This window comes from Oncorhynchus gorbuscha, linkage group LG11 (assembly GCF_021184085.1).
Source record: "Oncorhynchus gorbuscha isolate QuinsamMale2020 ecotype Even-year linkage group LG11, OgorEven_v1.0, whole genome shotgun sequence".
Classification (NCBI taxonomy): domain Eukaryota; kingdom Metazoa; phylum Chordata; class Actinopteri; order Salmoniformes; family Salmonidae; genus Oncorhynchus; species Oncorhynchus gorbuscha.
In genome coordinates this window covers 14,406,808-14,429,287 of record NC_060183.1, presented here as the reverse complement: position 1 = coordinate 14,429,287, position 22,480 = coordinate 14,406,808, and the positions used below count along the sequence as shown (strand labels likewise).

At 42.0% G+C, this 22,480-nt stretch overlaps 1 protein-coding gene across 3 annotated transcripts in view; it reads left to right on the top strand.

Annotated features, from left to right (window-relative positions):
* Positions 1 to 3,188: 3,188 nt before the first annotated feature.
* Positions 3,189 to 22,480, top strand: part of LOC124048136 (melanopsin-A-like) — a 56,288-nt gene continuing 36,996 nt past the window's right edge. Inside the window, exons 1-2 of one of the 3 annotated variants that reach the window (XM_046368600.1) lie at positions 3,189 to 3,349; positions 3,492 to 3,639. In XM_046368600.1, coding sequence (XP_046224556.1) covers positions 3,517 to 3,639 — 123 coding nt within the window. In that variant the 5' untranslated portion in view covers positions 3,189 to 3,349; positions 3,492 to 3,516. The other 2 variants (XM_046368603.1, XM_046368602.1) reach the window with 2 other exon arrangements.

The following is a 22,480-nucleotide window of genomic DNA, read 5'->3' as shown; positions in this document are numbered from 1 at the left end:
AGATTATCTTGGCAAAGGAGAAATGCTCTCTAACAGGGATATAAACAAATTTGTGCACAAAATATGAGGGAAAAAAGCTTTTATGTGCCTATGGAACATTTCTGGGATATTATATTTCAGCTCATAAAACATGGGACCAACAGTTTACATGTTGCGTTTTTTTGTTCAGTATAGTATACTGTAACCCCCTTTAAACGAGAAAAGATCATTAAAGAACCATTCATTCTGACTGTCTGCCTCCTGCCTATGTCTGTAACCTGGTCGGAGGGCATTTCATAGGATTTGGTATGTAAATATGACCCTCTATTTAGTATGATAAATTACATTACATTAGGTTACATTATGAATGGAATAGTGGTCGCACAATATCATCTGAATTATAGGATGTGTAGTAATATATGTCTTACCTGGTCATATAATAGAATACAAATTGGATGTGATAAGGGCTAGGCGTCCCGTCAGCAGGATACCTGTTGACAACTTCCGGTGAAATTGGAAGGCGCGCAATTCAAATAAATAATCATAAAAATTATGATTATTTAAACATCTAGGTTCATACAAGTGTCTTATATCGGTTAAAAGCTTAAATTATTGTTAATCATATATCAATTATATGCATATCCTGGCTTCTGGGCCTGAGTAGCAGGCAGTTTACTTTGGGCACGTCAGTCAGATAGGAAGTGGAGAAAAATAGACCCTAGCCTGAAGAAAGTGTATCATACATCTTGGAGGATGTATAGTATTGTACGTTATACATCTTTTTCTGAGACCAGGTAGCTTGTTGCGTAGCAACAACAAAGGAGAATTTGGAGAGAACATTGGTGGTCAGGAGAAATAATGACAAAGGTTAGAAAAATGTCCGTAACAGGTTATGCAAATTGGGTTACGGTTAGAATTAGGGTTTGGGGAAGGGTTAGCTAAAATGCTAATTGTCAACTCCAGGTGATGCATCTCAGTGTGTGTGTTCATTCATCTGTGAATGTCTGAGATGTGACATGTCTTCTGAGTAAATATGCCTATATATCAGTCTCAGTTTTATCTTCCAGGAAGTTCTGTAGGTCAATCAGTCTCATGACAGAGGGTTCAGGGTAATGTTTATCAGCTGCTTAGCGCTGACCGCAGTCCATTGTGTGTGTGTGTGTGTGTGTGTGTGTGTGTGTGTGTGTGTGTGTGTGTGTGTGTGTGTGTGTGCGTGCGTGCGTGCGTGCGTGCGTGCGTGCGTGCGTGCGTGCGTGCGTGTGTGTGTGTGTGTGTGTGTGTGAAATGTGCTGTATACTGTAAGAGGATCAGGTCTGGGTCCGGGGGTCTGACAAAACAACAGAGCCATTAACAACAACACTAATCTATTTACCAACTACAACACACGCCTGCGTTACCGATTGCTGTAGTCTCTGTTATACATACCATACACTCGCTCACTCACACACAGAGCACACACACACACACACAGCACACATACTGGGGAAAGGTTCAGACAACGGGAACACGTACACATCCATACATCATACAATATAAAAGTGTGCTGGTAGATACCCACAGACTTCCAGTTATTGTGTTAAAGCTAGTTAGCGCTCACAAAACTACCTCCAACTTTCTTCATACTGAACACAGAGACATAAACATGGTATCAACACGTTCATTGGCAAAATCCTGAAGTATCTCTTTAATGAGGTTTACACAAGCGTTTGAGTTCCATATGCTAATGTCTGGATTTGTAAATAATACGCATCCTAACATTGTATCTCAATGTCGGCATATGTTAATAATTATGTGAAATTTAGATTAGAATATGTAATGTGCAGAAATATACAAGGGAAATTATAATTTGCAGTGTACAAATTTAACATGATGAACAGGAATTATGTTTCCTCTCACTGGTGGCCAAAAATAACTAATTGATAGCTACGCCTCTAATAGGCCACGCTTCCTGAATATAACATATGGATTAAATAATAAAAACGCAGTTGCTGGGTCAACCATTTAAGTCATTTACATTTAAGTCATTTAGCAGACGCTCTTATCCCAACTTGATGGTTAAAAAAAACTGCTGATTGTTAAATTAACAACAACTGTTAGTGAAATTAACCCATGTTTGGCTCATCCAAAAAGCCTGGCTCCGTCAAAATAACCCGGCCTGTGTTCCGTCCACTGTTTAGCCAGCACTGGGTTGCCAATTAATCCAAATGGGGTTGTTTTTAGCCCATCATTTTTTAGAGTGTAGGGTCTGTGGTTTGCTTGTGTTTTCTACAGACACCCTACAGAGACAGAGGGAGGGAGGAGAGGGGTGGAGGAGGGAGACTAGTATTATTTATAATTGTGATTACTATTCCTTTCCCTCACAATTACTCTAGTTTAATTTAACTGACAGAGACAGGGGGGGGGGGAGATTAAATTAATCACCACATTCTGTATCAGTGAATAACAAAACACCTCCTAGCCCATACCAACTCGCTCAGGGGGCCCTCTGTTGTCACCTGTTGCTGACCAAAATCAGAGTCAGAGAGTAACGATTCGGGACACACTGGTGGTTTGAATGATGTAATTCAAGTTTCACTTCTAAATAGGAATAAAACGTCATGAAATTCAAATGAACAAATCCCCCCTGTCGTTTTACAAGATATACACCTCAGTAACAGTTTAACATTTCATTTGGGAGGTATTACATATTTTACATAAATCAAGTCTCAAAATCTGACATAAACAAATACATGTGGCATATAATTAGGGATGCTTAAATTGTGCTAACTCAAAAATGACCTAAAAAATAACATAATGCCTTATGGCAGGGTTACCCAACTCGGGGCCCAGGGGTGGTCTCATTTGGCCATAAGTTTTCTGAGCAAAAAAATATAATACAATTTATTTGTATTTTTTTATTGTTGGACATAAAAGACTGTAAAAACACGAGGAAATCAGCTACAAGTGATTTTAATTTAATAAATATGTTCCCAAGTATTCCCACACGTAATCGAGAGACACATGATAATAAACAAATGTAAGCAAGGTTTGAAATTATTATGTTTTAGTCAAATATTATATGTGTTTGGGCTTCTAGCGGTCAATTTGCAGTCTACAAATTATTTGTAATTTAGGATCCGGCCCCCCACCATCCACGCAACAAAAAAATCGTCCCTCAGCTGAATCTAGTTAATTATTCCTGCCTTATGGGATTCCACTTCGCAGTTAGCTGGATAGAAGTGGCCATCGGAGGGTCTAGTCCTGACTCCCTACATCATTTTCACATTTTCACAGCTTTGGGACACTTCTTCACATGGCGGAGGCGCACGTGAACGTGTAAACAGAGAGGGGGAGAGGGTGAAAGAGAGTGAGAGAGCGTTAGTGAGTGAATGTGAGTGCTTTCTCACTCCCTGATCTCAGTCTGTTCTGTGTGTATGGGAGACAGGGTCGTGATGCTGTGGCTAGAGGACTGAAGCAGAGCACTCTACTATTAACGGGGTTTCCCTCCTCCCTTTCTGTATCTATCTCTCTAGATTTTGACTGACACACTTGGCAAGAATGAGCTCGCGCTCGCCAGTCAAGGCGGACAGCATCCCCACGCAAGACCCGTCTCTCGCGCCTTGGAACATCAGCTCTGTAAGCGCGCATCGCCTGATGGAGCTTCCGCCCGCGTCCACCTCAGTAAGTTAACGGCAGACACTACTTTGGCTGGATGACTGTTCAGTGATTAATTTAATCTAAGTTCTTCATCGTTTCTTTGGTTATTCCCTTTTAGGAGACCTGTCACTTGCCTAGCCCACATACATAACATCCACGGGAGCCTAAATAGAGGGGTTGATGCGGGATGCCCCGTTCTCTGCCTGCACCGCGTTCCCGCTTGTATGTGGTGCGTTACAGTGTGTCCCATAGGCAGCTCTGGAGATTGGCTAATTTATCGTTTTTTTCGTTCATCTTCTATTTGTTTCTTTTTCACGGGTGATGGTTATATTTGGAACTATCGTGATTTAAATAATCATTTGAGCCATTCAATGGTTCTTAGCAGTTCTTAAAGGGATCTATTTTCTATTTGAGTGATAATTCAAATGTTGGGTCGGGGTGGGTCAGTTGAATATTTAGGGGGGAGGTGGTGCTCGGCTCTTTTTGTGAGTGTTATTCCAGTTTATCTAATCATTTAGAATGGCCAGTTGTGGTGTCTTGTAAATACCTCAGGTATAGCCTTGTGCCAAAATACCCCCCCCAAAAAACTTGTATTGTTCCTCAAAAGGATCTACAAAGAACCTTTGAGATTAATAGCACGTGTTTTGTAACATAATCATTCAAGTGATTCAATCAACTAGATAAATACTTAAGTTAAATGTATTGGCTTACCAAATAACGTGCAGGCAATTCAGGACATTTATGCAAGTAGCCTATGTTTTGTTTTGTGAATGGCTCCAGCTTGACCCACATCTGGCAATCTTCATTCAGCTGAGCACCTGAATGAATGAACACCAGAGAGAGAGAGAGAGAGAATGAGAGAGAGAGAGAATGAGAGAGAGAGAGAGAGAGAGAGAGAGAGAGAGAGAGAGAGAGAGAGAGAGAGAGAGAGAGAGAGAGAGAGAGAGAGAGAGAGAGAGAGAGAGAGAGAGAGAGAGAGAGAGAGAGAGAGAGAGAGAGAGAGAGAGAGAGAGAGAGAGAGAGAGAGAGAGAGAGAGAGAGAGAATGAGAGAGAGAGAGAGAGAGAGAGAGAGAGAGAGAGAGAGAGAGAGAGAGAGAGAGAGAGAGAGAGAGAGAGAGAGAGAGAGAGAGAGAGGAGAGAGAGAGAGAGAGAGAGAGAGAGAGAGAGAGAGAGAGAGAGAGAGAGAGAGAGAGAGAGAGAGAGAGAGAGAGAGAGAGAGAGAGAGAGAGAGAGAGAGAGAGAGAGAGAGAGAGAGAGAGAGAGAGAGAGAGAGAGAGAGAGAGAGAGAGAGAGAGAGAGAGAGAGAGAGAGAGAGAGAGAGAGAGAGAGAGGGAGAGAGAGAGAGAGAGAGAGAAAGAGAGAGAGAGGGAGAGAGAGAGAGAGAGAGAGAGAGGGAGAGAGAGAGAGAATGAGAGAGAGGGAGAGAGAGAGAATGAGAGCGAGAGAGAGAGAGAGAGAGAGAGAGAGAGAGAGAGAGAGAGAGAGAGAGAGAGAGAGAGAGAGAGAGAGAGAGAGAGAGAGAGAGAGAGAGAGGAATTATCCACTAGCGCACCATAGGCCAATATACGCTCAACAAAATGCTGGGTAAATAGTGGACAGAACACACACTGGGTTATTTTCAACTTTTTAAAACTAGGCAAGTCAGTTAAGAACAAATGATTATTTACAATGACAGCTTACCAAGGAACAGCTGCCTTGTTCAGGGGCAGAATGACAGATTTTTACCTTGTCAACTCGGGGATTCAATCCAGCAACCTTTCGGTTAGCTACCTGCCGCCCCCTTAGTTGGGTCATTGATCCACCGGGTCAGATCAGAAGACCGGCGGTGTGGCTTAGTATAGGTTTGGCTTTTAGATCGTATTTCCGGTTGATCTGTTCTGTTGTATTGACAACACATGTTAAGATTGAGAAGAGACACTTTTGTAGCTTAATGAGGATTACTCAAGTTAAGTTTCTCAGTGACCAATCTGTGTTTTACAAATGATGCACATACACTATCGTTCAAAAGTTTGGGATCACTTAGAAATGTCCTTGTTTTTTGAAAGAAAAGCACTTTTTTGTCCTTCAAATAAACAACAAGTTGATCAGATACAGTGTAGACAGTGTTAATGTTGTAAATGACAACTGGCAGCTTCATTAAATAGTACGCGCAAAATAGCAGTCTCAACGTCAACAGTGAAGAGGCGACTCCGGGATGCTGGCCTTCTAGGCAGAGTTCCTCTGTCCAGTGTCTGTGTTCTTTAGCCCATCTTAATCTTTTGGCCATTTTGAGCCTTTAATCAAGCCCACAAATTCTGATGCTCCAGATCCTCAACTAGTCTAAAGAAGGACAGTTTTATTGCTTCTTTAAGCAAAACAACAGTTTTCAGCTGTGCTAACATAATTGCAAAAGGGTTTTCTAATGATCAATTAGCCTTTTAAAATTATAACCTTGGATTAGCTAACACAACGTGCCATTGGACCACAGGACTGATGGTTGCTGATAATGGGCCTCTGTAATCCTATGTAGATATTCCTCAAAAAATCAGCCATTTCCAGCTGCAATAGTCATTTACAACATTAACAATGTCTACACTGTATTTCTGATCAATTTGATGTTATTTTAATGGACAAAAAATGTGCTATTCTTTCAAAAATAAGGACATTTCTAAGTGACCACAAACTTTTGAACGGAAGTGTATAATCAATCAATAATGAACCAAATGAATTATATTATATGCTACTTAATGTAGAGAGGTGGTGCTTTCCCTGTACAGTCTGGTCCACTACTGACAGTGTGTGTGTGCCTGTGTGCGAAACCTGTGTTTGTACCCAAAAACAAACAGCAAAATGACCTTGACAAAATCTATTAATCAACATCCCATGGAACGGTGGGGACTGTGAGGGGACACGCATACAACACACACTCGCACACTCTAACACAAACATTATTTTTTAGTGGTATTGTTTGAATGCCGTTGTGTTCTGAATTTCTGTGACTGCCTTTGTCTATCAGTGTGTCAGTGTTTTGTGGACCCCAGGGAGAGTAGTTACTGCTTCTGCAAAAGCTAATGGAAATCCTGATAAACCAAATAAAATTAAAAGGCCTGTGGCTGAGTTCTTTATTGATGTACTGTAATACAATACAAGAACACTCATCTATCTACCAACTTCTACATAGTTAGTATGGACATGGCCTATAAACAGTCAGGGTTATGGGTTAATCCGGGTAGGCAGTCAGGGTTAAGGGTTAATCCGGGTAGGCAGTCAGGGTTAAGGGTTAATCCGGGTAGGCAGTCAGGGTTATGGGTTAATCCGGGTAGGCAGTCAGGGTTATGGGTTAATCCGGGTAGGCAGTCAGAGTTATGGGTTAATCCGGGTAGGCAGTCAGAGTTATGGGTTAATCCGGGTAGGCAGTCAGGGTTATGGGTTAATCCGGGTAGGCAGTCAGAGTTATGGGTTAATCCGGGTAGGCAGTCAGAGTTATGGGTTAATCCGGGTAGGCAGTCAGAGTTATGGGTTAATCCGGGTAGGCAGTCAGAGTTATGGGTTAATCCGGGTAGGCAGTCAGAGTTATGGGTTAATCCGGGTAGGCAGTCAGGGTTAAGGGTTAATCTGGGTAGGCAGTCAGAGTTATGGGTTAATCCGGGTAGGCAGTCAGGGTTATGGGTTAATCCGGGTAGGCAGTCAGGGTTTAAAACATGTTGTTTTTCATTTCATCAAATCAAATCAAATTGTATTGGTCACATACACATGGTTGTACGAGTGTAGCGAAATGCTTGTGCTTCTAGTTCTGACAGTGCAGTAATATCTAACAAGTAATCTAACAATTTCACAACGACGACCTTATACACACAAATGTAAAGGGATGAATAAATATGTACATATAAATATATGGATGAGCGATGGCCGTGCGGGATAGGCAAGACGCAGTAGATGGTATAGAGCACAGTATATACAAATGAGATGAGTAATGTATGATATGTAAACATTATTAAAGTGGCGTTATTTAAAGTCACTAGTGATAGCTTTATTAAGTCCATTTATTAAAGTGGCCAGAGATTTGAGTCTGTATGTTGACAGAAGCCTCTCTATGTTATTGATGACTGTTTAACAGTCTGATGGCCTTGAGATAGAAGCTGTTTTTCAGTCTCTCGGTCCCAGCTTTGATGCACCTGTACTGACCTCGCCTTCTCAATGATAGCGGGGTGAACAGGCAGTGGCTCAGGTGGTTGTTGTCCATGATGCTCTTTTTGGCCTTCCTGTGACATCTGGTGCTATAGGTGTCCTGGAGGGCAGGTAGTTTGCCCCCGGTGATGCGTTGTTGCAGACCTCCCTACCCTCTGGAGAATCTTGCGGTTGAGGGCGGTTCAATTGTCGTACCAGGCGGTGATACAGCCCGACAGGTTGCTCTCGATTGTGCATCTGTAAAAGAGTGTTTTAGGTGACAAGCCAAATTTCTTCAGCCTTCTGAGGTTGGAGAGGCGCTGTTGCGCCTTCTTCACCACACTGTCTGTGTGGATGGACCATTTCAGTTTGTCCGTGATTTGTCCGCTACATTGACTACTGTCCCGTCAATGTGGATGGGGGATTCTCCCTCTGCTCTTTCCTGAAGTCCACGATCATCTCCTTTGTTTTGTTGATGTTGAGTGAGTGGTTATTTACCTGACACCAAACTGCAAGGGCCCTCACCTCCTCCCTGTAGGTCGTCTTGTTGCTGTTGGTAACCAAGCCTACCACTGTAGTGTCTTCTGCAAACTTGGTGATTGAGTTGGAAGCGTGCATGGCTACGCAGACATGGGTGAACAGGGAGTACAGGAGAGGGCTGAGAACGCACCCTTGTAGGGCCCCAGTGTTGAGGATTAGCGGGGTGGAGATGTTATTTCCTACCTTCAACACCTGGGGGCAGCCCGTCAGAATGTCCAGGATCCAGTTGCACAGGGTGGGGTTGAGACCCAGGGTCACGAGCTTAATGATGAGTTTGGAGAGTACTATGGTGTTAAATGCCGCACTATAGTCAATGAACAGCATTCTTACGTAGGTATTACTCTTGTCCAGTTGGGCAATGTGTGCAGTGTGATGGCGATTGCATCGTCAATGGACCTATTGGTGCGGGATGCAAATTGAAGTGGGTCTAGGGTGTCAGGTGGAGGTGATATGATCCTTGACTGTCAAAGCACTTCATGATGAAATAACTGATAGTCATTTAGTTCAGTTACCTTAGCTTTCTTGGGAACAAGAACAATGGTGGCCATCTTGATGTGGGGACAGCAGACTTGGAAAGGGGTTGATTGAATATGTCCACATCAGCCAGCTGGTCTGCATATGCTCTGAGGACGCGGCTAGGGATGCCATCTGGGCCGGCAGCCCTGCGAGGGTTAACACGTTTAAAGGTATTACTCACGTTGACCATGGAGAAGGAGAGCCCACAGTCTTTGGTAGCGGGCCATGTCAATGGCACTGTATTGTCCTCAAAGCGAGCAAAGAAGTTGTTTAATTTGTCTGGGGTCAATACTTCGATGTCCGCGACGGGGCTGGTTTTCTTTTTGTAATCCATGATTGACTGTAGACCCTGCCACATGTCTCGTGTCTGAGCCGTTGAATTGCAACTTTACTTTGTCTCTATGCTATTGTTTTGCTTGTTTGATTGCCTTCCGGAGGGAATAGCTGAACTGTTTGTATTCGGTCATGTTTCCAGTCGCCTTGCCATGATTAAATGCGGTGGTTCGCGTTTTCAGTTTTGCGCGAATGCTATCATCAATCCACGGTTTCTGGTTAGGAAAGATTTTAATAGTCACAGTGGGTACGACATCTCTGATGCACTTGCTAATAAACTCGCTCACCAAGTCAGCGTATACATTAATGTTATTGGCTGAGGCTATCCGGAACATATCTCAGTCCATGTGATTGAAGCAATCTTGAAGCATGGAATCCCATTGGTCAGACCAGCTTTGGATAGACCTGAGCACGGGCGTTTCCTGTTTTAGTTTCTGTCTATAGCTGGGAGCAACAAAATGGAGTCATGGTCAGATTTGCCGAAGGCAGTACGGGGGAGGGCTTTGTATACATCGTAGAAGATAGAATACCAATGATCCAGAATGCTACCAGCTCATGTCGCGCATTCAATATACTGACAGAATTTAGGAAGTCTTGTTCTCAGGTTAGCTTTGTTAAAATCCCCAGCTACAATAAATGCAGCCTCAGGCTGTATGGTTTCCAGTTTTCATAGTTGTTTCGATGCGACGGGTGCAGATTGGGTTGTCAGCGGTGGTCCCTCGCAGTCAGACCCATTATGGTGGAAGTGTTGGTCTGTGATCCACTCCAAACTGTCAATGAATGAAAATTGTATGGATATTTCAGGAAAACATTGTCATTACACATAACCATACCACAAGGAAGCTACTCTACCTGCTTCATTCATGATGAGAAAACTAACTGGAACTAAGTTAGCTAGCCAAGTTGCTAGTTAGTTAGCTAGCTAGTTCTCTTATATTAACCAGTAATACAAAACATGCCTAACTGTTTGAAAACATTGGCTGTCACATTGAGGCTTGATAGAGTATAAAAAAGGCACTATTGTTATTTATTGGCTAGCTAGGCTACCAGTTCACTTTTATCCCCCTATGAAGCCTAGCTAGCTGGCTATCCCTACTGGCCAAATTAGCTAACGTTCTTGATTCTAGTTACTCAGATAAATAAAACATCTCAATTGGCTAATCACTAGCGTTAACTTCTTTGAGGTATTTTCAGAACAGCTTCACACTTCTTTGTTTCTCCAGTTGTCAGGTCAACCACACCATTTACATAGTTGGCAGTTGGAACTCCGCAGCAAAAATGTCATTATTGTTGCTAGGCTACCAGTTGCAGTGCTTTTAGCTTGTGGTTTGTGCAAGTCCTTTATCCAGAGGGAATTCAAAAATTATATTGTCTGAAAGAATGAAATGGAGTGAATATTTGCCAAATTATTGAGCATATCCCCAAAACTCAAATAACTTATTTAGCATATCAAATCAAATCAAATTGAATATGTCACATATGCCGAATACAACAGGTGTAAACCTTACAGTGAAATGCTTACTTACAAGCCCTTAACCAACAATGCAGTTAGAAGAAAAATCAGTGTTAAGTGAAACATAGATAAGTAAAAAATGTAAAATAACAGTAACAATGTGGAACTAAACAGCAGCAGTAAAAGTCAATGTGGAGACTATATACAGGAGGTACCGGTACAGAGTCAATGTGGAGACTATATACAGGAGGTACCGGTACAGAGTCAATGTGGAGACTATATACAGGAGGTACCGGTACAGAGTCAATGTGGAGACTATATACAGGGGGTACCGGTACAGAGTCAATGTGGAGACTATATACAGGGGGTACCGGTACAGAGTCAATGTGGAGACTATATACAGGGGTACCGGTACAGAGTCAATGTGGAGACTATATACAGGGGTACCGGTACAGAGTCAATGTGGAGACTATATACAGGGGGTACCGGTACAGAGTCAATGTGGAGACTATGTACAGGGGTACGGGTACAGAGTCAATGTGGAGACTATATACAGGGGTACCGGTACAGAGTCAATGTGGAGACTATATACAGGGGGTACCGGTACAGAGTCAATGTGGAGACTATATACAGGGGTACCAGTACAGAGTCAATGTGGAGACTATATACAGGGGTACCAGTACAGAGTCAATGTGGAGACTATATACAGGGGTACCAGTACAGAGTCAATGTGGAGACTATATACAGGGGTACCAGTACAGAGTCAATGTGGAGACTATATACAGGGTACCAGTACAGAGTCAATGTGGAGACTATATACAGGGTACCGGTACAGAGTCAATGTGGAGACTATATACAGGGGTACCAGTACAGAGTCAATGTGGAGACTATATACAGGGGTACCAGTACAGAGTCAATGTGGAGACTATATACAGGGGGTACCAGTACAGAGTCAATGTGGAGACTATATACAGGGGGTACCAGTACAGAGTCAATGTGGAGACTATATACAGGGGGTACCAGTACAGAGTCAATGTGGAGACTATATTGGGGTACCAGTACAGAGTCATGGAGACTATATACAGGGGTACCAGTACAGAGTCAATGTGGAGATATATACAGGGGTATCAAGTCAATGGAGACTATGTACAGGTGTACAGAGTCAATATTTGGAACTATATAGAGAAGTCAATAAGACTATATACATAGGCCGGTACAGTATCAATGTGGAGACTATATAATGAGTCGGTACAAGTCAATGTGGAGACTATATACAGAGGGAATCAGAGTCAAATGGAGACTATGTACATATTTGTCCAAGTCAATTGGAGACTATATACAGAAGTACCGGTACAGAGTCAATGAAATGCTATAAAGGGGTCCGGTACAGAGTCAAAAGACTATATCAAGGTCAGTACAGAGAAATGTGGAGACTATATACAGGGGAAGTACATTTCAATGTGGAGACTATATACAGGGGTACCAGTCAATATCTGGAACTATATACAGGGAGAAGTACAGATCATATGTGAGTATACAGGGGTAAGTACAGAGTCAATGTGGAGACTATATACAGGGTGATGCATGTCAATGTCAGGGGTATCAACAGAGTCATATGGAGACTATATACAGGAAACCAGTCAGAGTCAATGTGGAGACTATATACAGGGGTAATCAGAGTCAATGTGGAGACTATATACAAAGACCCATCTTGATTCAGAATTTGTCAAGTCAATGTGGAGACTATATACCATACAACTCACAGAGTCAATGTGGAGACTATATAAAAACATGTCAGAGTCAAAGATATACACAGGGACCGGTACAGAGTCAATGTGGAGTTACAACACATCATGTAAAGTTCAAAACATTTCAGGGTACCAGTACAGAGTCAATGTGGAGACTATATACAGGGGGTACCGGTACAGAGTCAATGGGAGACTATTTTACAGAGTCAATTTGGAGACTATATACAGCAGGCAGAGTCAATGTGGAGACTATACCTTCGGTACAGAGTCAATGTGGAGAATATAAGATAGAGTCAATGTGGAGACTATACACAGGGGTTTCTAAAAATGTTTGAATCTATGTACTGTGAGTATAAGTCAATGTGGAACTATATACAGGCAAAACCCCGGTACAAGTCAATGTGGAGATTATATACAGGGGTCTCGGTCAGAGTCAATGTGGAGACTATATACAGGGGTAAAGTACAGAGTCAATGTGGAGACTATATAGGGGTACCAGTACAGAGTCAATGTGGAGACTATATACTGGGGTCACCAGTACAGAGTCAATTGGAGACTTTACAGGGGTTAGTTCAGAGTCAATGTGGAGACAAGGGGACCAGTACAAGTATGGAGACTATATACAGGGGAACTGGTACAGAGTCAATGTGGAGACTATAGCAAGACTTGAAATGTAGTCAATTGGGACTATTGGGGTCTACAGAGTCAATGTGGAGACTATATACAGGGGTACCGGTACAGAGTCAATTGGAGACTATATTAACGTTTAACAGAGTCAATGTGGAGTATATACAAAAGTAGTTTGAGTCAATGTGGAGACTATATACAGGTTTACAGGTACAGAGTCAATGTGGAGACTATATACAGGGGTACCGGTACAGAGTCATGTGGAGACTATCAAACACAAAATAAATTGACATACCGGTACAGAATCAATGTGGAGACTAAACAAAGGGACCAAGTCAATGTGGAGACTATACACAGGGGACAATTGGAGACTATATACAAAGAAGCTTGTCACAGAGTCAATGTTTTATATTTAATTTCTACAGAGTCAATGTTTTGGTAGTGCCGGTACAGAGTCAATGTGGAACTATACACAGGGTACCGGTACAGAGTCAATGTGGAGACTATATACATATACAGAGTCAATGTGGAGACTATACACAGGGGTACCGGTACAGAGTCAATGTGGAGACTATATACACGGGCTGGGTACAGAGTCAATGTGGAGGCTATATAGATCCGGTACAGAGTCAATGTGGAGACTATATACAGGGGAACCGGTACAGAGTCAATATGGAGACTATATACAGGGGGAACCGGTACAGAGTCAATGGACTATATACAGGGGGAACCGGTACAGAGTCAATGTGCGGGGGCACTGGTTATTCGAGGTAATTGAGGTAATATGTACATGCATAGACAATAAACCGAGAGTAGCAGCAGCGTAAAAGATGCATATCAAGATCCTATGTAGGTGTACTGTCAATATTTGTCAACATATAGAGAAAATAAGATGTCTACATAGGCCTACAGTATCTCAGGATATCTAATGAGTCAATATCCAGCTACACCAAGTATCACATCCAGAGGGAATCAAAAAATGATTTGTGCATATTTGTCCAATTATTGAGCATGTGCTGAAAACTCTAAAATGCATCAGAAATCGTCCTTATTTTCAGCATATCAAAAAGCATATCAAAGATCTGGAAATGGACCTCAGCCAAGAGAAGCATTTCTAGAATCCATATCGCTCAATATCTTGAATGTGCTGAGAAAACACAGATATGTGATCTATACAGTAAGCATTTGTCAACCTGAAGAGAGACAATAGGGTGATGCATGTCTCAGGATATCAAATGAGTTCATATCCAGCCATAGGAAATGTCCGTATGTGATATTCGGAGTAATCCCAATATCCTATATGTCCAAAAGACCCATCTTGATTCAGAATTTGTCAAGATATGGTGCTTATCCATAAAAACTCATTGCACATGTTCTGTATCCTCTTGAATATAAAAAACATGTCAAGTAAATATATCCCCTTATATGGACCCTTTTCGCCCAGTGGGTGTTACAACACATCATGTAAAGTTCCAAAACATTTCAGTCTCAATACTCCATCAATGCTTCTTAATTAAGGTATAGGGGGCAGCATTTTCACTTTTGGATAAATAGCAGGCCCAATTTCAACTTCCTTCTACTCATGCCAAGAATATAAGATATGCATACACTCTGAAGTTTCTAAAACTGTTTGAATCATGTCTGTGAGTATAACAGAACTTATGTAGCAGGCAAAACCCCGAGGACTAACCGTTCAGATTTTCTTTTTTGGTCTCTGTCTGTTCATTGAGATCTCATTGGGGAAACGATATTTCTTAGGAACTTATTTTCAGTTCCTACCGCTTCCACTGGATGTCACCAGTCTTTGGAATTTGGTTGAGGTTATTCCTTTGTGCAATGAAGAAGTATGGCCTTCTAGGAACTGCGTAACACTGTTGAGAGTTGAGCAAGACTTGAAATGTAGCTTGGTTTGTTGTCTTCCTGTATTGAACACAGATAGACCCGTCCTCAATTTGATCGATTATTAACGTTTAAAAATACCTATAGTTGTATTACAAAAGTAGTTTGAAATGTTTTGGCAAAGTTTACAGGCAATTTTGAAATATTTTGTAGTGACGTTGCCCAATTTGGAAGCTTTTTTTCTGGATCAAATGAGCAAAATAAATTGACATTTTGCGGAATTAATCAAACAAAAGGACCAATTGTGATAATTATGGGACATATTGGAGTGCGAACAAAAGAAGCTTGTCAAAGGCATGTTTTATATTTAATTTCTGCATTTTGTGTAGTGCCTGCAGGGTTGAAATATGCTACCCTCTTTGTTTACTGTTGTGCTATCATCAGATAATAGCTTCTTATGCTTTCGCCGAAAAGCCTTTTAAAAATCTGACACTTTGGCTGGATTCACAACGAGTGTAGCTTTAATTTAGTATCTTACATGTGTGATTTAATGAAAGTTAGATTTTTATATCAATTTTATTTGAATTTTCCGCGCTGCATTTTCCCTGGCTTTTGGCCAAGTGGTATGCAAGCGTCCCCTATACCATAAGAAGTTGGTTCCGTCTCCTTTGTGTTGGTGGCACCTCACTTACCAATAGCTTTGGTGTTAAAAAGTACTTGAAAATATGTGTGTGTATGTTTTATTACACACGCACACATGATGACACATACAAACACACACACACGGTTCACTGTGCGTTACTGACAGACTGAAGCCCTGCCGCATACCTCGTCCCTCGGGCTACATTCACTGGTTGTGTGTGTGTGTGTGTGTGTGTGTGTGTGTGTGTGTGTGTGTGTGTGTGTGTGTGTGTGTGTGTGTGTGTGTGTGTGTGTGTGTGTGTGTGTGTGTGTGTGTGTGTGTGTGTGTGTGTGTGTGTGTGTGTGTGTGTGTGTGTGTGTGTGTGTGTGTGTGTGTGTGTGTGTGTGTGTGTGTGTGTGTGTGTGTGTGTGTGTGTGTGTGTTTGGCAACTTAACCTCAGGTTGATATTTGACATTCATCCAACAGACACAAACATTGGATTTTTGGAACTAAGAAATAAGCTGTACCCAAAGGAACATGACATTTACTTGTAAAAAACAATGCGTCCAGTGACGCAAGAACCTTGACAGGTTAAGATTGGGTCATAACCCATGGGCGGTTAAGGTTAGGGTAGGTGTTAGGTAAAGGTTAAAGAGGTTGGAGATGCAACAGTGTGACAGTAGAGATTCAGGTCCATCAATCATCCTCTCCCTCCTTCCTGCTCTACTTCCTGCTCTACCTCCTGCTCCTCTTGTTCCTCCCTTTGTCTAAGCCAATTAGAATTTTGGCAGCTCACACACTAACATTTACTACCTGCTGACAAGGAAAAACACACATGCATGCATTCACAGTGCACACAGACACAGGCCATACACAAGGTTGGGGAGCTGATTACATGTAATCTGATTACAAAAAAATGTAACTTCAGTCACTGAAATTACAAAAAAATAGTCTAATCAGATTACAGATACTTTTGAAAAACTAGATGATTTACATCTTGGATTACTTTCAAATTGAGAAAGGATGTTTGCAGGGGGACAACATTGACATATTTCTGTCTTCTCAATGACATTCAAATCATCAGTAAAAAAGGTGCAAGTTCAAATTTGTTCCAGCACAAATTAGAGAGCACTATGATGACACACCAAATGATGACCACCACTCAGAGAGCACTATGATGACACACCAAATGATGACCACCACTCAGAGAGCACAAATGATGACACACCAAATGATGACCACCACTCAGAGATGATGACCACCACTCAGAGAGCACTATGATGACACACCAAATGATGACCACCACTCAGAGAGCACTATGATGACACACCAAATGATGACCACCACTCAGAGAGCACTATGATGACACACCAAATGATGACCACCACTCAGAGAGCACTATGATGACACACCAAATGATGACCACCACTCAGAGAGCACTATGATGATACACCAAATGATGACCACCACTCAGAGAGCACTATGATGACACACCAAATGATGACCACCACTCAGAGAGCACTATGATGACACACCAAATGATGACCACCACTCAGAGATCGCTATGATGACACACCAAATGATGACCACCACTCAGAGAGCACTATGATGACACACCAAATGATGACCACCACTCAGAGAGCACTATGATGACACACCAAATGATGACCACCACTCAGAGAGCACTATGATGACACACCAAATGATGACCACCACTCAGAGAGCACTATGATGACACACCAAATGATGACCACCACTCAGAGAGCACTATGATGACACACCAAATGATGACCACCACTCAGAGAGCACTATGATGACACACCAAATGATGACCACCACTCAGAGATCGCTATGATGACACACCAAATGATGACCACCACTCAGAGATCGCTATGATGACACACCAAATGATGACCACCACTCAGAGAGCACTATGATGACACACCAAATGATGACCACCACTCAGAGAGCACTATGATGACACACCAAATGATGACCACCACTCAGAGATCTCAGATGCTATGCAAATGATGATGACACACCAAATGATGACCACCACTCAGAGAGCGCTATGATGACACACCAAATGATGACCACCACTCAGAGATCGCTATGATGACACACCAAATGATGACCACCACTCAGAGAGCACTATGATGACACACCAAATGATGACCACCACTCAGAGATCGCTATGATGACACACCAAATGATGACCACCACTCAGAGATCGCTATGATGACACACCAAATGATGACCACCACTCAGAGATCGCTATGATGACACACCAAATGATGACCACCACTCAGAGAGCACTATGATGACATACCAAATGATGACCACCACTCAGATATCGCTATGATGACACACCAAATGATGACCACCACTCAGAGATCGCTATGATGACACACCAAATGATGACCACCACTCAGAGATCGCTATGATGACACACCAAATGATGACCACCACTCAGAGATCGCTATGATGACATACCAAATGATGACCACCACTCAGATATCGCTATGATGACACACCAAATGATGACCACCACTCAGAGATCGCTATGATGACACACCAAATGATGACCACCACTCAGAGATCGCTATGATGACACACCAAATGATGACCACCACTCAGAGAGCACTATGATGACATACCAAATGATGACCACCACTCAGATATCGCTATGATGACACACCAAATGATGACCACCACTCAGAGATCGCTATGATGACACACCAAATGATGACCACCACTCAGAGATCGCTATGATGACACACCAAATGATGACCACCACTCAGAGATCGCTATGATGACACACCAAATGATGACCACCACTCAGAGAGCGCTATGATGACACACCAAATGATGACCACCACTCAGAGATCGCTATGATGACACACCAAATGATGACCACCACTCAGAGATCGCTATGATGACACACCAAATGATGACCACCACTCAGAGAGCACTATGATGACACACCAAATGATGACCACCACTCAGAGATCGCTATGATGACACACCAAATGATGACCACCACTCAGAGATCGCTATGATGACACACCAAATGATGACCACCACTCAGAGAGCACTATGATGACACACCAAATGATGACCACCACTCAGAGATCGCTATGATGACACACCAAATGATGACCACCACTCAGAGATCGCTATGATGACACACCAAATGATGACCACCACTCAGAGATCACTATGATGACACACCAAATGATGACCACCACTCAGAGATCACTATGATGACACACCAAATGATGACCACCACTCAGAGATCGCTATGATGACACACCAAATGATGACCACCACTCAGAGATCGCTATGATGACACACCAAATGATGACCACCACTCAGAGATCGCTATGATGACACACCAAATGATGACCACCACTCAGAGATCGCTATGATGACATACCAAATGCTTTGATGTATCCTTTTTGTCTTTTTCTAATTCCTCTTAAGGGGAAAGTAATACACCAAAAGTAATCAGATTACATTACTGAGTTTGGGTAATCCAAAAGTAATCAGATTACGTAACTGAGTTTGGGTAATCCAAAAGTAATCAGATTACGTAACTGAGTTTGGGTAATCCAAAAGTAATCAGATTACGTTACTGAGTTTGGGTAATCCAAAAGTTACATTATTGATTACAACTAGTAACTGTAACAGATTACATTTATAAATTAACCTGCCATGCACAGACACACAGTCCCCGCCCCGTACTCTGTCTGATGTATGAATTTATAGTGTTGTCAGATGTATATATTTTCTTGTTTTCTATCCTTCTGTGGACTTTGGGGGATTTCTGGTATCTATGACGATAGTAGTACAAGCCCACACACACACACGTTTGTTTTACTATCCTATTGTGGACCAAACCATTTTTCCCATTCAAAATTATATTTTCCCTAACCTTAAACCCAAATCCCTAACCCTAAACTCCTAAACCATATGTCCTCCAAAACACGACCCCGGGAAGCTTTATGACACACTGCTTTCTTAACCCAGAAGCACCAATGTGTCAGAGGAAACAACAGCTGGCGACCGAAGTCAGCATGCATGCACCTGGCCGCCACAAGGAGTCGCTAGAGCGCGATGGGACAAGGACATCCCAGCCGGCCAAACCCTTCCCTAACCCAGACGACGCTGGGAGAGTTGTGCACCGTCAAGGCCAGCTGCCGGGATTGGGCTAGACCGCTGCGCCACTTGTGAAGACCCTAAATCTAATACTAACTTAAACTAGCCTTGTTACTTGTGGGGACCAGCGAAATGTCACCAATTGCCCAAATGTTCCTTGTTTAACTATCCTTCAGCTAAACACACACACACGTCTGTTTTACTATCCTTCAGCTAAACACACACACACGTCTGTTTTACTATCCTTCAGCTAAACACACATGTCTGTTTTACTATCCTTCAGCTAAACACACACACGTCTGTTTAACTATCCTTCAGCTAAACACACACACACGTCTGTTTAACTATCCTTCAGCTAAACACACACACACGTCTGTTTAACTATCCTTCAGCTAAACACACACACACGTCTGTTTTTACTATCCTTCAGCTAAACACACACACGTCTGTTTTACTATCCTTCAGCTAAACACACACACGTCTGTTTAACTATCCTTCAGCTAAACACACACACACGTCTGTTTAACTATCCTTCAGCTAAACACACACACACGTCTGTTTTACTATCCTTGCGGGGACCAAAACAATTATTCCCATTAAAAATGATATTTTCACTAACCCTAACCTTGACCCCAAACCCCTAACCCTAAAACTAAATCTAACCCTAGACTCCTAAACCTAATCACTAACCCTAACCTTGACCCCAAACCCCTAACCCTAAAACTAAATCTAACCCTAGACTCCTAAACCTAATCACTAACCCTGACCTTGACCCCAAACCCCTAACCCTAAAACAATATCTAACCCTAGACTCCTAAACCTAATCACTAACTCTAACCTTGACCCCAAACCCCTAACCCTAAAACTAAATCTAACCCTAGACTCCTAAACCTAATCACTAACCCTAACCGTGACCCCAAACCCCTAACCCTAAAACTAAATCTAACCCTAGACTCCTAAACCTAATCACTAACCCTAACCTTGACCCCAAACCCCTAACCCTAAAACTAAACCTAACCCTAGACTCCTAAACCTAATCACTAACCCTAACCTTATGTCTAATTGTAACACACACACACAGAGAGAGAGCGAGAGAAGCGTAACTAGAGTGTCTTTAGAGTTTCTACTGTGGGTTAAATGTAATGAATTATTGACATTGATTCTTGGAGAATACAACTTATAAATGCCTCATGAGCTTAGTTCAACTGTCAAACCCAAAATATAATATTTTTTTTGATGCCAATGTTTCCAAACAAAGTCAACGTAAACCAACACTATAGCCTCAAAACACAGTTAAAACTATAGTTTTGATCTCATGGATGGTCAGTCGCTGCATTCATAGGTATGAATTTGAGAGGGTTATTTTACTCAAACACCGACCCTTTTACCAAAATAAATTGCTTTTTTATTGTTTGAATTGAAGTACACAGATCTGGGGCAGTTGACGATATACACGTGCATGTGCACACACACTGTAGACACACACAAACACACACACAGAGGGATTATAGAGAGGAAGTGGGTGAGTTCCGGCTGAACTCCTACATATTACAGAAAGCAGGGATTGTGTTGTCGACGGAATGGGAAAGAGGGCCAACAATAGTTGTCCTTGTCCCAACAGCCCCTTAGCTCTTCCTCAGACTAACACGGAGATATTGGAAATTGATTTCGACTCATTCACAGGCACCCTGCCTACTCTAGCACAGAAGAATGTGTATATGTGTTTACGTCTGCACTGTGTGTGTGTGTGTGTGTGTGTGTGTGTGTGTGTGTGTGTGTGTGTGTGTGTGTGTGTGTGTGTGTGTGTGTGTGTGTGTGTGTGTGTGTGTGTGTGTGTGTGTGTGTGTGTGTGTGTGTGTGTGTGTGTGTGTGTGTGTGTGTGTGTGTGTGTGTGTGTGTGTGTATTAATGGAGAGAGAGGGTGTCGACCCTAGTTCTTAGTAGAGATTAGAACAGGTCAGAAGTGATTATGTTTTGGAAAAATTCCAATCTTGTTTTGTACCCACCAAAGCAAAGAGACTGTACTTTCAGATTAACACGGATGCTACAAAGCTCTCTGTCTTCTACTCATTGGCTTAAATGCAGCCTTGCATACTATAGAATACACACAAAAGAGGGTTCCTCAGGGGTTCTTTGGAAAGGGCGATGGTTCTATGTGGAACCATACTGACTCAAATAACCTTTTGGGTTCTTTGGTCTTTTAGTGATAATACAAAATGTGGGGGATTATAATAAATTATAATAAAATGTGTTTCTTTATAATTTTTGGGGTCATAGTTTGTTCACAGCTCTTTTTGTGAAACCGTGAGTGAGTGTGTCATTCCATTTGATCTAATCTGTTGTGTTACATTGTTGCATGTCGTATATGACTATAGCCAGTGATCGTGTCTTGTGAAAGACTCATGTATGGCCTTGAGAACGGTTGACAAAATCAGTCTTAATTCTCTCATCAGGATCAAAAGGCTTTACAATGAACCTTTCAGATTGAAAAAGGTTCTTTATAGAACCATTCTCCATAAATGTTCTATAAAGAACCATAAAATAGGGGAACCCTTTTCTTGGTGGTATTTACAGTATAACCTTTTTAATGGTTCTTTATAGAACCTTAGGAAAGGATTCTTTATAACATCATACAGGTTCCTTATGAGCATGGTTCTTTATAGAATCTTTAAAAAATGATTATATATCGCATCAAAAAGGGTTCCTCTATGGTTACAAGCCAGAGAACCCCTATCTGGTACTATTTACAACCATCATATTTTTTTGTGTAGATCATGGTATCCTCCTGGACTGACTACAGAATTGGGTTGGCCTCTCAGGCTTAGTACTGAGCTGGTTTTAGATATATCTGACTGACAGACATGATTTTGTTGCCCTGGGAGA